The 17,964-nt window shown below is 37.3% G+C and overlaps 1 protein-coding gene across 2 annotated transcripts in view; it reads right to left on the bottom strand.

The window, feature by feature from the left end:
• The window catches only part of wnt7bb (wingless-type MMTV integration site family, member 7Bb), a 56,282-nt gene extending 46,916 nt beyond the window's left edge, over positions 1 to 9,366 (bottom strand). The window contains exon 1 of one of the 2 annotated variants that reach the window (XM_079603431.1): positions 8,767 to 9,366. In XM_079603431.1, the coding sequence (XP_079459557.1) occupies positions 8,767 to 8,837 (71 nt within the window). In that variant the 5' untranslated portion in view covers positions 8,838 to 9,366. Of the gene's footprint in view, positions 1 to 6,097; positions 6,512 to 8,766 lie in introns of those variants that run through there. The other variant, XM_079603430.1, reaches the window with a different exon arrangement.
• Between the last annotated feature and the right edge of the window lie 8,598 nt (positions 9,367 to 17,964).

The raw sequence follows: 17,964 nt of genomic DNA on the forward strand, positions 1-17,964 counted from the left end.
TCACTCATCAAAATATGAAGCAGCACGACTGTTTTAAACATTGATAATAATAATCATAAATGTTTCTTGAGCAGTAAATCATCATATTAGAGTGATTTCTGAAGGATCATGTGACGCTGAAGACTGGAGTAATGATGCTGAAAATTCAGCTTTGATCACAGGAATAAATTAAATTTTTAACATATATTCTTCAGTTCTTTCAAATTGTAAATAATATTTAACCACGTTTAATGTATTTTTGATTAAATATATACAGCCTTGGTGAGCAGAAGAGACTCAAAAACATTTCAAAAATCTTTTGAGCGGTAGTGAATAATATTTCATTACATAATCCGTAACTAAAATAATCCTTTTCCCCAATTATCCATTAATGCCAAATTCTGTTGAAATGAAATCGCGAGTCAAATCTCTCATATGCTTCACTATTTGTGTGACGTCCACATTTGCATTTAAATCAGTCAATTGGTTTCGTTTTATTTAGGATGCTACCCGAAGTATACAAAACAGCTCACTAGGGTTTGAACCGTGCTGCAGCTGCATAACAACACCCTGACAACCACATAACCAGCTACAAAACTCTCAAAACACCATAGCAACTGCATAACAACACCCTGGCAACCACATAACCAGCTACAAAACACTCAAAACTTTAGCAACTGCATGACAACACCCTGGCAACCACATAATAAACAACAAAACTCTCAAAACACTGTAGCAACTGCATAATAACACCCCGTCAACCACATAACCAGCTACAAAACACTCAAAACTTTAGCCAGTGCATGACAACAACACCCTGGCAACCATATAACAAACAACAAAACTCTCAAAACACTGTAGCAACTGCATAACAACACCCTGGTAACCACATAATCAGCTACAAAACTTTCAAAACTTTAGCAACTGCATAACAACGCCCTGGTAACCACATAACCAGCTACAAAAAATTAAAAACTTTAGCAACTGCATAACAACACCCTGGCAACCACATAACGAGCTACAAAACACTCAAAACACTGTAGCAACTGCATAACAACAGCCTGGCAACCACATAACGAGCTTCAAAACACACAAAACATTGTTGCAACTGCATAACAACTGCATAATGAGGTAAATGACTCAAAACACCATAGCAACTGCATAACAACACCCTGGCAACCATATAACGAGCTACAAATCACTCAAAACATTGTAGCAACTGCATAACAACACGCTGGCAACCACATAATGAGGTAAATGACTCAAAACACCATAGCAACTGCATAACAACACTCTGGCAACCACTTAATGAGCAACAAAACACTATGTAGCAACTGCATAACAACACCCTGGCAACCACTTAATGAGCTACAAAACACTCAGAACACTGTGTAGCAACTGCATAACAACACCCTGGCAACCACTTAACGAGCTACAAAACAATCAAAACATTGTAGCAACTGCATAACAACACCCTAGCAACCACTTAACGAGCTACAAAACAATCAAAACATTGTAGCAACTGCATAACAACACGCTGGCAACCACATAATGAGGTAAATGACTCAAAACACCATAGCAACTGCATAACAACACCCTGACAACCACTTAATGAGCTACAAAACACTGTGTAGCAACTGCATAACAACACCCTGGCAACCACTTAATGAGCTATAAAACACTCAGAACACTGTGTAGCAACTGCATAACAACCCTCTGGCAACCTGAGACTACAGGATTTGCAAAACTAATGATATGATATAGTCATCACATAGTTTCATCTGCAAATGTTTTTTCCCATAGCTCCATAAATCAGATTGTGGACCGCAGAACATGCTGCTTTAGAAACAAATGAAATGCTCCACCCTTTTTTTTCATATTTATTTGGCTTTCATTTAAAACCTCTTATTATGGCTGTCCTGCTCATCCACAGTCATAAAGAACCAAATGACGTTGTTTCTGGTTAAACAAGTGATGTCTTCGGTTAAACAAGTTGAATATAGACCGTATCCTTCAGAGCAGGTTATTGTGATGTAAACCTGAAGAAAAGTCACACGTTGCTTGATTTACGTAATATCTCACATTAACATCAATAAGAGTGCTTTTCGCTTGTCTTCTGTTTCTCAGATACATTGCATTGTTTAATCTCATAACAGTAAATCTCAACAAAGTCTCAAACTGTGGCGAGATACCAAAGTCTGCGATCAAAACACAGAGAAACTCAAACATTTCTCATCACACTTCCCAAATCAAACGATCTGAGCTTTGAAACATTCACTTTCTCCTTAACTTTGTAGCTCTGTAATGAGGAATCATTTTTAAATGATTGTTTAAGAAAACTATTAAAATGCACATCAACCTCAACCTCTTAAAATACAAATCACAACCTGCTAGCTGCATGTTTAATGGTTTCTCATGCAGTGTTTTCTGACCACACAGGTAATGCAGAATGTTTTAACTCCGACAAAACATGTATTTTCCCATCTGAAAATAACCCTGTTTTTTTTACCAAGCGACCCTACACTTAAATAGCCCCAAATGTAAGTTTAATTGTGGTCCATTTAAAATATGACAAAATAAATCAGTTCTGTCTCACCAGGAAGATTTCAAACATGAGTAGGATTTCCTGGTAAATGAGGAATAAATAATCCCCAGGATGAGTAAATGCACTCTACTTTTAAACACAAGAAAATAAATGTTCCCTGTGCGCTTGGCTCCGGCTATCACCCAGTCCATTCTACTTAAAACAAATCCTGCTAAAACAAACTCTAAACTACCAACATGGATGAACTGGCACCAGCAAACTCTCAAACCTCAGACTACATCTCCATGCATTCAGAAAAATGGAAATGTGACTTTTATGGGCTTAGTTATACGTCTAAAACGGCAGTTTATTAAAACTATGGCTCTTTCGGAATAGCAAAGGATCTTTCATGCTAATAATGGGACAGAGTGAATTGATATTTTCCAGAAGATAAGTTGTTTTTATTATCTGAGATTAAATTGTTATGCTTGTTACATGGCGGGTGGTTTCAGGAGGTTAAATTAAGGGATTTGTTTAAAAAATGAATTGTATTATCTTTATTTTTTTACAGTACATATGCTCAATGTCTGAAGTCTGGAAACTGTAAGTAACTCTCTCTCAAAAAAAAAAAAAAAAAAAAGCCCAGTACAAATATCTACACATTTTTAAATCAAGATACATTTACTTGAGAAGCAACATTTCTTGCGATATTATGTTTTTCTGGGAAAAGAAAAGTATCAAAACTAAGTGAGTTTTTGCTGAAAACAAGAAACTTAATTCTAAGGGAATATGTTTATTATATATTTTAAAAATATAAATATATAATATAAATATATTTTTCTATTTTTAAAAGTATCTTGATTTAAGAATTTTTAGATATTTGTACTGGAAAACAAGACAAAAATACTGAGAAAAAATATTATTATTTTTTTGCCGTGCAATGTTTTATTTTGCATTTTATGTAACCCTTCTTTTTTTTTACTTTTCCCACACCAAATTTTCCTCATAAAACTATTAAAAAGCCTTCAGATGAAGTAGATTCACCCTGTGAGAGATTCCCTGATGCGTTTACTTCCCAAAAAAACTCAAACATGCACATAACTATTAGCGAAAGCCACGTACTTCCTTTTTAACCTCCCTTTAAAAGCCATTCATTCCACAAAATGTATCGAATTTTCACTGTGCTGAATAAAGAGGGTTTAAAATGTAAAAGCAAACAATAGTGTCGTTCGTGATGTGCAAACCAGCGCTATACATAGACTTACCCACTTAAATGGCAACGAAAAGCCACATCTATTTTAATATTGAGTTTGGGGTCTCCAGCTGCGGAACGAAGGCCTTGGTCTGGAGGTCATTTAACAAAGAGACACAACAAGGCTTTGGGGAAAAAATTATTAGGAAAATAATTTCACAGAGCAGCTTGGCATCGCTGTCAGTCAAACGCTCAGAAGCTCACGAGGACGAGATGATTGTTCACATTACTTTTTTCACAGAAGTTACACTAATTATTTGATAACACTTTACAATAAGGTTCATTAGTTAACATTAGTTAATGTATTAACTAACATGAAATAACTATGAACAAAACATGTGTTACAGTATTTATTAATATTTGCTAATGTTAGTTAATAAAAATACAGCATTGTTAGTTCATGTTAGTTCACGGTGCATTAACTAATGTTAACAAATACAACCTTTGATTTTAATAATGTATTAGTGAATGTTTAAATTAATATTAACTAGATTAATAAATGTTGTAGAAGTATTGTTCATTCTTAGTTCATGTTGCGTATTTAACGAATGTTAACTAATGAACCTTATTGTAAAGTGTTACCCACAGTAACTATAAAGCTTTGCGTTTAAAAGTCCTTGTTTTCTCTAGTAATGCTTTTTGTTGTTAACTTTTTTTTGAATTCACAATTTTCTGAATTCTGTCGGCCAAAGTAAAATTACAGTATGTTTAACACAATAAACCGACAAAAACAACTATATATCTGATATTTGGGGTATTTTTTATAGATTTTTTGGTAATAAGGGTAAAGTTGCCACATGCATTTTATTCAATGTGTTGATTAATAATATCTGTGTTGGCCAAATGCATGTGTGTTTACTTCTACATTTTGGCTGTGCATCCTCATTTACTGTTTACATTATATGCTGAAAGGTCTTTAAATAGCTTTCAATATGACTGGAATACGCCTCATTGTGTGACAACTTGCCCCAGCAATAGCAGTTGTAATGTTCAATTGCTTGTTTGTACTCAAGACTTTGAGGTTTGTGACTAGGCAGAAATAAACGTGAACTGTGTGACGACTAGCCCTCATACTTCATTGGTATTATTTAGATGCAAAAAGGTGTAGCATTGATCCTGGGGCTGTTTAGAGCAGGTGAAGGTTCAACTGAGAAACCGTAGGTCTGCAAAACCAAAGTAACTTATAATTGAACACACACACACTTTATATATGAATCTTACTGAACTTCTCTGCCACTCAGTGGCCAAATGAAATTCTCTCCCATTCAATTTCAACGCTGAACAACACTTACATTTCCCAACCAGGACCAGATTTGCACTTTAACATCCTCTTCAACACTGTAACAAATAAAAAGGATTGAGGTATTTCTATCTATCCTGACTCTACGAATGACTACCGGGCAGTGATGTATCCTAGTCATATAAACAATCTGCATGACTTGAACAAAACCTGTAAACTTGGATGATGCACATTTTAAGGTCACCTAAAAAGCAAACATTATTGTAGCATAGTGAACTTATCAAGAGATCAAACTATCTACCAAAATACAGTCAAATTAAACCGAATCTTGCATCTGAACGCATGAGCACAAGTGGAGCTTCACCATCAACACAACATCATTCATTAAGCTTATCTAAATATTAACTCCCATATTTACTCAATCTATCATGAGCTCATTCAAGAAAACCCCCTCCCCAGCAGAAGTCTCCCTATAGATCAATACGAAATGTTAATGTTTTATTAATCCATCATTGTACACAGTCAGTCAAAGGTTTGGCCGTACTTGTTCTCTGTTGTGACTATTAACGTATAGTAACATGATCAAAAACCAATATATCACACAAATGAAAACTACTTTAAATGTATCTGTCCAGTATTCAATGCAATAAGACTCAAATAAGAATTTTATAAGATTTTTTTTTCAGATAAGGATTCATCCAATGGGTTCTTATTTGATTACAACTGAATTTACCATTAAGTTCCAAATTCCAAATGGAATCCTGTACACATGGAGATTGCCAAGCTTGCAGTAACTATAAAACTCTCCGTTTAAAGTCAATATTCCTTTTGGATTTTGTGAGGGATGCGTTTTAAAACATTATTACAGGAGATCCCATTCATGCTAGACACTTGTTAAGTGGTTTTCCATCAACTGTCTAACTAAAACACCTCAAAACATGCATTTAAATGTTAGTTTTGTAAATAAGCTGGCTGTATATATAAGTCTGTAAACCCAATTTAAAGCATCTCTGTCACCGTAAGAAACAGTGAAATGTCGCCAAACTTTCGCCTGGTTTTGTATGAACGTGAAATACACAGAGTTATTGGTTAGTAAACTTACAGGTAGCTCCCGCTGGTGAGGATGAGGAAGATCTGCGGATAGTAGACAGACAGAAGCACACTGCGCGATGAGAAGAGGATCATGGTGACATATGGAGCGAACGGACGCTTTTCTGACGGGCTGAGAGAAACAAACGCGTTTAGTCCCCGTGATGTTCGGTAACGGAGCTTCCTTTACGCGGCGCGTAACTCCCAGACGCGTGTGTGTGCGAAGGAGACGCGCTGTGTCATCGCGCAGTTCGTTCAGTCGGAGCGGGCTGATGGTTTTGGGGGGGATTCGGGGATGGAAACAGAAGTGGCTCTCTCCTCTCCGGAGACTCCGGGCTGCCATTGGGCAGAGGACGGCACCATCACACCACCATCCGCCCACTTTTGGATAAAGGGGCCACTAGGGGCCACACTGACTGACATCGCGCCCGTGCCCGCTGGAGAGGTAACCGAGGCTCCCTAATACAAGCACAGCGTCACTTAAAGGTTTAAATACTATTACAGAAGTTAAGTCTTTCATGTTTATTACACTGACTTGTAGTTTTTGGCGCGAAATCATGTGTTGGGTTTCGTCTAGTCTCGCGCAAACCTACTTGTAATTTAGCGCGCCTTATAGGCCTATTATCCAAAGAGGACTTTCTAAGTTAATAATGTGATAAACAATGCGTAGTATTCTGTCGATAGCGGTTGCTTATCTGTTTAGCGACGTGACATGTGTTCGTGAGCATTTATTTACTAAGTAAATATATAGCTACTCTCCCTCACTCATTTTAGTGTCCACTCAACCATCTTACTTTTATGCAAATAAATATGTAGCCTAGGTAGGTTATTTTCACATGCCTCGCTGACTAAAATTGAATTCGCCGCGGAAGTCACCATAGCAACGGTAGAATCTCGAGTTTCCTGTTAGAATCTTTGAATTGACTGAACATTCTGAGATTACTTTTCACTTTGTTTACTTTTCCACTAGATTATGGCTTGTAGCAACAGCAAAACTGTTGTTGTTTTTTTTGTAGTGCCTACTAAACTTTGTGTTGTTGTTGTTTATAGGCTATTTGAATCACTAGTGCTGCCTTCACGTGCTCGGAAATTTCTTACTTCCCACTTGGGAAGTCATAATTATGAGCTCATTGCATTCATATTTTGACTTGAGATCTTCAACCAGGAAACTAGCCTTTACCATAATTCCGATGGCACGTGAAGTCAGAACCTTTTTAGAAAAAAAAGAAAAGAAAAAAAAACGAGTAGAAGTTAACATACACTGACTAGTCCAAAGACAAGCTATAAATCTGTAGGCCAGCTTTATTAATGCGCTGAGTGAAATGCTATGCTTGTACCTGCATGTGCTGTAGCCTATATGTCATGTTGGAGAAAGAGGGTGAAGGGGGTATACTGACAGATATCAAGCCTCAGGGGTGACAAAACAGGTTTGACCTGACGAGACCCCACGTTATCTGAAGATCTCAAGGCATGCTTTCAGTCATATGAGGTCTCGGGAGCAATCTCCTGTCTTCTAGAGATTGCATGATTAATCTCAGAGCTTTGACATAATGACAAACGTGCTTGCAAGAGGCCAAAAATGAGGAGAAAAAAAGAGATTTTCTATTTTATAAGTTACCGTAAGCTGTATATAATAACCTGTTTTGGGTAAATAACAGCGGCATGAATGGATTTCCACTTCAAAAGATGATCCTTCGTCTGTTTGTGCATGCAGAAAGGCACACGCAGATCTAGATACGATATACTAATTCCATTTTGCATTGCCGAGAGTATCATTTCTCAAATGGCAGCGCATGTGTCAAACGCACAGCACAAACTAAATAAACGAGAGCAAAGAGTTAAATATAAAAGTAAATGATGAATAGACTAGATGACAGGCGACCCTCTGTTGGAATACGAACAAATCCCTAAAGAATTCAGGTGAGGTCTTGCAAAACTGGAGGGTGAAGGAATGTGGAAATACAACTCGGCATGCTGTTATTACTGAGGGTATAGAGAGGTGAAAGCGAGAGAAAGAGAGTAAACCACAGATGAATCTGCCTGCAAACAGCTTAACTCAGAAAAACACGGTGAAAAATAGCTGTAAAGATCGTATTCACTCACACGACAACCTTAAACCCTTCAATCTTCAAGCCTATTAGCTTTCAAAGCTGCAGCAGGTGTACAGATCTGAAATCACGTCTACATGTGTTTATAATGGTGATAATTGCAATGCAACAACACAACAACAAAAGTTATTTTATTTTATTCAACAAATGTGATCCAAAATGTCACATTTGTTAAATTTAGGGTTAGTGTTTTGGAGTGAATATATGCATTAAATTGCGTAATATTTACTTTCTCCCATTAGAAAACAGATAGCACATGAAATGCTTGAGCTATAAGTAGACAAGTTATTTAGTGTGACGTGCAATAATTCACCAAAAAACATATTAACTGCTTTTTTTGTTGCTATTAATGCATCTTTATGATCTCATATTTGTACTTTTTAATCATACCGCTGGTCCATTTCAAAAAAGTGAAGTCAGAATAGATTCAAAACGCTTAAAGAAAGTGCTGTTGATGTTGATTTTGATGTAATGCTTCAACCACCCAAATGTAAACATCGTGTTCCAGAAGAAGCACTTTACATGTTTGCATTGCATTTAAAGTGCATATACATAATGCATGTCCTCCACTCACCCGAGTCTAGAATAAATGAGGCCGAAACACAGGAGCACGTTAAAGATCCACAAGCGTTGGGGTCTGACCATGATGTCTGTTCGGTGCAGAAATCCACCTCACATCGGCCACTCCGTTCCACCGAACGCACTGTTTCGCTCTCTCCGACGGGTCTTTCTGATTCCCTGTAAAGTTAGAAATCTGAGAGCCATAGTCAGGGTTCAGATCGAGGATGCTTTGCCGTCCCGTTCTCGGGTTTGAAAGCAAGATTGAGGGTTTTACAAACGCTGTGTTTTCAAGGAGGAGCGAATTGAGTGTTTTCAGGTGAACCTGCCGTGAGCGTCAAGTTCCTCCTCTCTCTCTCTCTCTCTCTCTCTCTCTCTCTCTCTCTCTCTCTCTCTCTCTCTCTCTCCCTCTCCCTCTCTCTCTGGTGGAATGCCGACGGTTTTATGTTCCAGGCTCATCGACTGCTGCTGGTTTGTTAAATTCTTTCCATTTCTCCGCAGGTGAAAGTCTAGGGCAGGTAACTCAAGCTTTATCCACGCCTCTTCAGCTTCACACTCGCAGATGAGAGCGTTTCACAGGCATGAAACACGTGCTTTGGCTGCACAGACCGCAAATGAAAGGCTTCGAGGCTCAACCCTCTCTTTTCATAATGAAATTGGCTGTAAGTCTATTGCACAATCAAGTGATCATTCCATGCATACGTTTCACGGTTGATATTTCATGACTCGGCGGAGGCGGGGAACTAGGTTTTCTTTCTCGATTCGGTCCCTTTACACATTCAAAGATACTCTGTGGGTGCTAACATCACGTTACGTTACGCATTTGAATCAGAGGTTGGTTTTCTAACATATTAGATGTCTCCATAAAACATGTTTTGTGGGTACAAACATTATGTTAAGCAATGCATTTGAACCAGTTGTTGATTTTATTGATGCATTCCCATAAGATGTTTAATATCGCAATCGTTTTAGGTTAAATGTGCAGCAAAGAAACTTGTTTCTCCTGAGAAAAAGACCTCACGTGCGTCTCCTCGAGAGCTTCAGAGAGATCTCAACAATGGTCTCGAGATCAAAATGTCTTCAAAACACGTTCATTTTATAGCTCTGTAATCTTACTGTACTGTACATCAACAACTGAGTTGATTGAATTTGTTTTTTTATGACTTCCAAGGAACGTTGTAAACGACAAAAAAAAAATCACCAAATCTGCTTGTAAGAGGCTGATAAGAGATTAAAAAGATCAGAAATATATCAGCAGTTGCATTTTAGATAAGTGATTGAACTACATAAAAGCTAACAGGTAAAACTCGAAAAATGTTATATGGTGCAAAAGCTAATTTATTTCAGTAATTCAGTAATATATAGATTCATTACATGCAAAGTGAGATGTCAAGCCTTTATTTGTTATAATTTTGATGATTATGGCTTACAGCTTATGAAAAATTAGAATATTGTTTTCATAAGTCATAATCATCAAAATTATAACAAATAAAGGCTTGAAATATCTCACTTTGCAATTAAATTAGTCTATATAATACATTAGTTTCACCTTTTAAGTTGAATTACTGAAATAAATTAACTTTTGCACGATATTCAAATTTTTCGAGTTTCACCTGTGTGTGTATGTGTATATATATATATATATATATATATGAAAGCTAAGTTGATATCTATGTTCAAGTCACTGTCATGCGGTTTCTGTACAGGTTCAGCGAGAGATTCAGTGCAATGAGAAAGCAACACTCCCCCTTGTGGTAAAGAGCAAACATCTCACTGCAACCGCCCAGGATTACACATATGATTTCGCTGGATTATATGGAGTACATTTAATAAGCATATTCTGAGAAACTAATACCTTAAAGCTTATAATTAATACCCAGTGTTCTTAGTAGAAAAACGTTGCTGAGGCAACACAAGAAATGTTCAATTCTACATGTGTTCATACTGGTTTTGGGTGGTATTGTGTGTGTGTGTGTGTGTGTGTGTGTGTGTGTGTGTGTGTGTGTGTGTGTGTGTGTGTGTGTGTGTGTGTGTGTGTGTGTGTGTGTGTGTGTGTGTGTGTGTGTGTGTGTGTGTGTGTGTGTCCGTGTTTCATTCCAGCTGGCATGCCTACAACTCCTGATAACCAGCAATTGAACCAGTTAACAGTATTTTTTAGATGTATGACTAGCGGTAATGCAGTAATTCCAGCAAAGCTGTGAATGTCTTGTCATGCAGAGTTTTCTTTGAGGGCGCTATTTTAAATCAAATCAATGTTAAGAAACAAGCCTTAAAATACTTTTCAAGAACAAAAATGATTTTCTTCCTCTGTATTTTCGTCTTGTTTTTCAGTACAAATATCTAAAAGATACATTTACTTAAGAAGCTAACTTTACTTAAGATATTAAGTATTGTCTTCTTAAATAATTGATCAAAATTACCGGTACGTGAGTTTATGCTTAAAACAAGAATAAATATCTGCTAGTGGGATCAGAAAAATGGATTTCCCTTTTCTTACCCCGTTTGCAGACATGTTTTTTTTTAAGCGTAAAGTTACTTCATTTTAATATATTTTTCAGAAAACAAGACTTAATATCTTACTTTTCAAGAAAAAGTATCTTGATTTAAGAATGTTTAGATATTTGAACATGAAAACAAGACAAGAATGCTGAGTAAAGGCCTGTTCATACACAAGGAGGATAACGATAAAGATAATTAAATAAATATATAAAATAGCACGCCTGTGCATGTGTAAAGTCGACAGCATTGCTGAGTATTTTCTGCTTAAAACTGCAGTGAACCAAAGACAGTCTCAAAAACACGGTTTGAAATCGCTGGTGTTTCTGACGACACAAACTACCTTGTAACCAATCAGATCAACGTGTGATCGTCAGCCAGTGGATCTCTGAGCTGAGTGAGTGGAGGCGGGGCTCATTTGCATATTCATAGAACCGCGTATACTTAATGAGGCAAGGGTGTTGAGTTACATTCAAGATATTTAAGGCATGAATGATTTTTTTCAAGGAAAAAAAATTAAATATGCCATTTTGGTGATCAAATATGAGTTTTAATAGATATAATTGGCTACAGGGGGACTTAAAAAAAGTCCCACTTGCGCTTGTCCATATAATGGCAGTGAATAGAGACTAACTTAAAAAAGACACAAAAGTATCACAGAATGATTATTTCATTGATTAACAAATGTTCTGGTGGTTTAGTGAAAATCAAAACCAAAATTTTATGTATTATTTAACAACATTTTTGACCTTGGCGATTGGTCTTCTGTGCTAGACTGCAAAATTTTGTTAAATAATACATTAAATATTAGTTTGGTTTTCACCAAACCCTTTCATAAACCCCCAGAACACTTGGAATATACGGCATGTTTTCTGACGTTTAAAGTTCTCCTTTTGAAGTTCACACGGCATTAGAACAACACCAGGGTGAGTAAATGAATGATGTATTTGAGGAACTGATTTAATAAAGTAAATGGTTGAATTGAATGACTTAATTTTCATTTTAGGGTGAACTATCCCTTTTTGCCGTGGCAACATGAACTAAACTATAAAGGCTCAACAATATGCAAACTTAAAAAAGATATAAAAGTCTAAATAAAAGCCCTCAAATAAAGGTAATTCAAAGATATTACTGATGTGTACAACATAGAATTAGACCAAAAAATGGCTTTAGAAGTAAATAGTACTTTATTAATGCTATTAATATAGTATTGAACATAAAACACTGACCCACTTGAGAGCAAAAGTGTCCATTAGCTCTCCATTGAATCTGCTTAGAGAAACAATTGAGATATTAAGAGATTGTGAGACAAAACCTGAGGCCTACAAATGTAAACGTGGCGGCACACACACACACACACTTATGAAGTAATGATTCTCCAGTGCTTCCTGTTAATGGCACTAGTATGTCACTCATCTGTTCAGATGGTTCATTTTTGTTGACAGAGAAAACCCAACAAACCACAGAAATGCTTTGTTCCTTGACATCCCTTCTTTTACAGTTTTAAGAGCGCACTTCAAAACAAGCTCACAGTTACACCAGATGGTCGCTTGACGGATTGAAACTCAATATAAAGTCGCTCGGGGGGTGATTGTTGCGGCGAGGCGGTGTTTGAAGCGTCCGCGTAAAACCACGGCCTTGTTTGTCACCATGGCCGTAATTTTTTGATTTAGCTTCATTAAAATGTTTAAAGGACAACCAATCTGCTGCTTTTATGAAATCCAATTGTCAGGATGGCATGTGTCGCTGCATTTTCACGCCACATGTTTGTGTGCGTGCAGACGGTTTCGCGCTTTATTTGAGTCGAATGCGTTTCCAAAAGGACTTCAAAAAGGACAACGGATGATGTCATATAAAGACAAACAGGTCGAATGCACACAAATGGCTTCTCCATGAATGGCTAGCTTAGCTTACAGTAGCTTTGTGAGTAGCTATTAAAGATATTGTATTATAAACTGAAACGCTGTAGGTTATAAACTCTTGTTACGAGATGTGAAATTCCCCTATGAAACAAACACAGTTAACTAGCGCTTACTCTGATGCATTGGCTCTGTTCCAAAACCTTAATGTGAGTAGAAATTCAAAGCATGCTCGAGTGCATTCAGTTTTCCCAATATTGTATTTTTATTAGAGATGCACCGATATGAAAATATTTGCCGATACCGATAACCGATAAATCTTTGTATTTGAAAGCCGATAACCGATATATTGCCTGATAAATTTAAACCCAAATTTTTATATAATTTTTGAGAGCCTGATTACAAAAACAAAAGCCTCACCATTAAAATCCATCTCCCAAGATCACAAAGCTAACGTTCTCATTATAATTTTTATAGCGGATATGACAGACTTGTGATGCCATGTTGCACTGAACTGTATTTTCCTTTTTTTAAGTGATTCCAATCATATTTCAAGCAATTCAAAACCATCATGGTGAACAGTGCGCATCTGAAGTCTCTCGGCTGAAGGAAATAATCCATTATTTATCAGCTTTAATATATCAGCCAAATTGTCTTATCGGGCCGATAACGATAACATTAAAAAATTAACATATCGGCCGATACCGATATGGTGGGCGTGTATCCCTAATTTTTATGTTTATTAGAATTTGAATCGTATTCCTTGCAACCCGCTGATACCAAACACTATTGAGATCAATGGTCAAATCTTCTGTGCATGTCGCGCAATTTTCTGCCTGCTAAGCTTTCCAGATTGATCTCTTATGAGGTTTCATTTCTGATCTATGATCAAACCTCTGGTCATTTCAATTTAATCTATGATGCAGTCTTATAGTACGTTTACACAACAGCAATGTATGGGATCAAATTTAACTTTGCATTTTTCACGTACAGGCGACAACATTGTCAAAACGATCCCCGTTTACACGGATCCGCGAAGACAACTAAAAATGGTGTATTATTCATGCCAGGCCAGTAGATGGCGATGTCACTTTGTAAAGAAACTACGCGCCTATAGACTGAACACTTAATGCACGCCATTTACTAAAATTTGCGATAACGATTTAGTTTTCAAAAACTTTTCAGGCCCCCCAAAACACCATCGTAGTGTAAATGAACGGCCAAAACGAATAAAAGTTGTCAATTTTTAGTTGAAAACGGTGTCGTGTAAACGTCCCATTAGAAGGTAACTGCCTAGACAGCAAAACTAGGTTAACAACGCCAACATATTAAAGTCAGCATGAAAAAGGAAGTAGCACTAGTGTTTTCTTCCCTGTTGTGACGTATATCCGAGTGAAACGCTTCTGGAACAAGAACAAATGTAGGGCGGGGCTTGATTTTGTCCTAAGGAAATTGATTGGATGGTTATGGTTTGCTATTGGTGGATCTCATGTGAGTGACAGGTTGCCCCGCCCTCGAGAAGAGATGTCGCTGTTATAGAGGGAGTTATTCTGATATAAGATTACAGTGTACTTATTGTTAGAGTAACAAACAGCACTAATAAACGACAAGATGAATAAAAATGGTCCTGGATACCAAACCGTGCGAGTCAGTGAACTGATCAACCTCTATTTACTGTAAACGCTAATAGCTGAGTTTACACAAATGTCCTGTGGAAAACCACACTTTGACTCATTTCATTTGTCTTGAGTTAATTTATGTGTATCTAGCGCAGGCAGATGACACAACTGACTTGGGCAAAGCAGAGGAGTAAAGACGGTGATTTACCAGACTGTCATTAGGTCAGGGTTTGGCTGGTTAGCTGTTCCAGTTAGCCTCAGCATGTGTATGTGCCGCAAAAGTGTTTTTTGCAATTACACAGATGTTTCACCAGCGACCGAACAACTGTTATTAGGATGAATTGGAATGATTTCCTTACTTAAGTTTTTGTCTTGTTTTCCAGTACAAATATCTTACCATTCCTAAATTAAAATACATTTAGTTGAGAACCAAAACCACATAAAGTATTAACCGTATTCTAATGTTAGCTGCACAATTAATCGTTTAAAGATGGCAATCTCGATTCAAATTTGTGTCTATTAAACCTTTAACAAAATCACACCGGGATATTTAAATTTTAGAGAGCAGTTGTCATGTTTAGGTGTGAAACAGCTTTACATAAAGTCTTTTAAGCCACACAGTATAATTTTTTCTGTCTTACAATAATCAATATTATCACAGAAGTACTGGGATAAAAGGTTATAGTTCGGATATAAACACTGCAGCGATTAAAATAGAGTAAATACATCACCAATATAGCAACACCATAGCAACTATCTAGCAATTCTGTAACAACTAGGTAGAACACGCCCGCTGCAATATAGCAACGCCCTAGCAACCATCTAGCAATTCTGTAACAACTACTTAGAACACCACAGCACCAATATAGCAACACCCTAGCAACCATCTAGCAATTCTGTAACAACTACTTAGAAAACCACAGAACCAATATAGCAACACTCTAGCAACCATCTAGCAATCCAACAACTTGGAACACCACAGCACCAATATAGCAACACCCTAGCAACCATCTAGCAATTCTGTAACAACTACTTAGAACACCACAGAACCAATATAGCAACACCCTAGCAACCATCTAGCAATTCTGTAACAACTACTTAGAACACCCCAGAACCAATATAGCAACACCCTAGCAACCATCTAGCAATTCTGTAACAACTACTTAGAACACCACAGCACCAATATAGCAACACCCTAGCAACCATCTTGCAATTCAACTACTTGGAACATCACAGCACCAATATAGCAACACCCTAGCAAGCATCTAGCAATTCAACCAGGCCCGGATTGGCTAATCGGGAGCACCGGGAGAATTCCCGGTGGGTCGGTCTGTTTTATTGGCCAGGAGGGCCGGTGTTGTCATGGCACTGGGTTGAATGCTTTCCCTATATAGGCTCCAGTCACAGCGCAGCCCTACTATTTTTTTATTATTATTTTCTCGCAGCCCCACAAAAAAACAAGTCTGTTGTTAGATATGTGCGAACAAAAAATAAGAGATACAAAACATGGATAATTGGCGCAATGGCGGCGCTGAAAAGGCCAGAATAATAAAAAATCTCTAGAAACTCAAGCGGCCAAAAAGTCTACGAGTCAGGGCCGTACCCACCATTGAGGTCTCCGAGGTCCGGACCTCTGTAATTTTTCTGAGTGTATAAAGTTGTGAAATAATTGCCTAATATTAACTCTAATTTGGTGCTGTAATGATTCGCATATCGCGACGATAACCGACCTCATCATCTGAGCTGCTTTCGTCGGCAATGGCAAAATGTTTGAGATGTCCGATCAAAGCAAGCGGGATTTATGTTCACAGAAGCGCGAGCCGCCCCCGAACCCCCTAGCCAGATCACTTTTGTGACCTTTACGACTATTGCACTGAATAGAAAATTTTATTTTTGAAAAATACAATGAATTACAAGGCTGTACAGAACAGTGCACTATTGCAGACTTATAAACTGAGGGTTTAATTACATTATTTTAATATAGTCAGTCGGGAACTAAAGTGGGCCGGTTTAAGGCATGAAACTCCAGGGCTGAAAATGAGTCCCACTCCGGCCCTGAATTCAACTACTTGGAACACCGTAGCAACCATCTACAACACCCTAGCAAACGTTTTTTCAATTCCCTATCAAACACCTAGTTAATTTTCATAATGTTTTTTAGAAAACAAGACATAATATCTTAGGTCATTTAGCATCACAAGTAAATGTATATTGATTTAAGAATGTTTAGACAAGACAAAAAAATATTTTTTTGCAGTGTAACAGATACTTTCTCCAGAACTCCTTGAGATAAATGTACTTTATATCTGTGATGGGGTTCGTCATTATAATATCCCGGTACAGGCCAGAAAAATACCACGCATATATTGGAGTTCTGGGTATTTAAGTCTGTCATTGCCGGTAACTAGACTCTCCGGTTTTTGACCACTAGATCGGCATCAGCGCTAACCTGACGTAATTCTCCTCCTCCTCCTGAGCTTGTCATAACCAGCTGAACGCTCCCAATAGAGTCTGCTTCCTTGCATTTCACTCATTCTCTACTTCACTATAAAAAATGCTGGGTTGTTGTAACCCAATTTTGGGTCAAATGTGACCTTGGACCACAAAACCAGTCACATGTGTCAATTTTCTTAAATTGAGATGTATACATAATCGGAAAGCTGAATAAATAAGCTGTCCATTGATGTGTGGTTTGTTAGGATAGGACAATATTTGGTCGAGATACAACTATTGAAAATCTGGAATCTGAGGGTGCAAAAAAAATGGAAACATTGAGAAAATCTCCTTTAAAGTTGTGCATTTATGTTCACGATTGTGCTGCATTCACTCACAAAAATACATGTTTTATATATTTACGGTAGGAAATTTACTACGTCTTCATGGAACATGATCTTTACTTAATATCCTAATGATTTTTGGCATAAAAGAAAAATGGATAATTTTGACCCATACAATTGGCTATTGCGCACACCCGTGCGACTCAAGACTGGTTTTGTGATCCAGAGTCACATATAAACTGTTGGGTTAAATTTATAAAGTGCATTTTTAATCCAACATTTGGGTTTGTCCATATTTGACCGAAAATTGGGTTAAACCAACCCAGCATTTTTTACAGTGTGGGAATCCTGGAGTACGGACAAGTTAACTAAGCTTTTTTTCTGTTTTGGCGAAGCGACGTCTTTTTATGTCTCTTTAAATATTATTAAGTACTCTTGACCAATGGCTAAATAAAATCAGCCA

The sequence above is a fragment of the Phoxinus phoxinus genome (assembly GCF_949152265.1).
Source record: "Phoxinus phoxinus genome assembly, chromosome: 25".
NCBI classification, from domain to species: domain Eukaryota; kingdom Metazoa; phylum Chordata; class Actinopteri; order Cypriniformes; family Leuciscidae; genus Phoxinus; species Phoxinus phoxinus.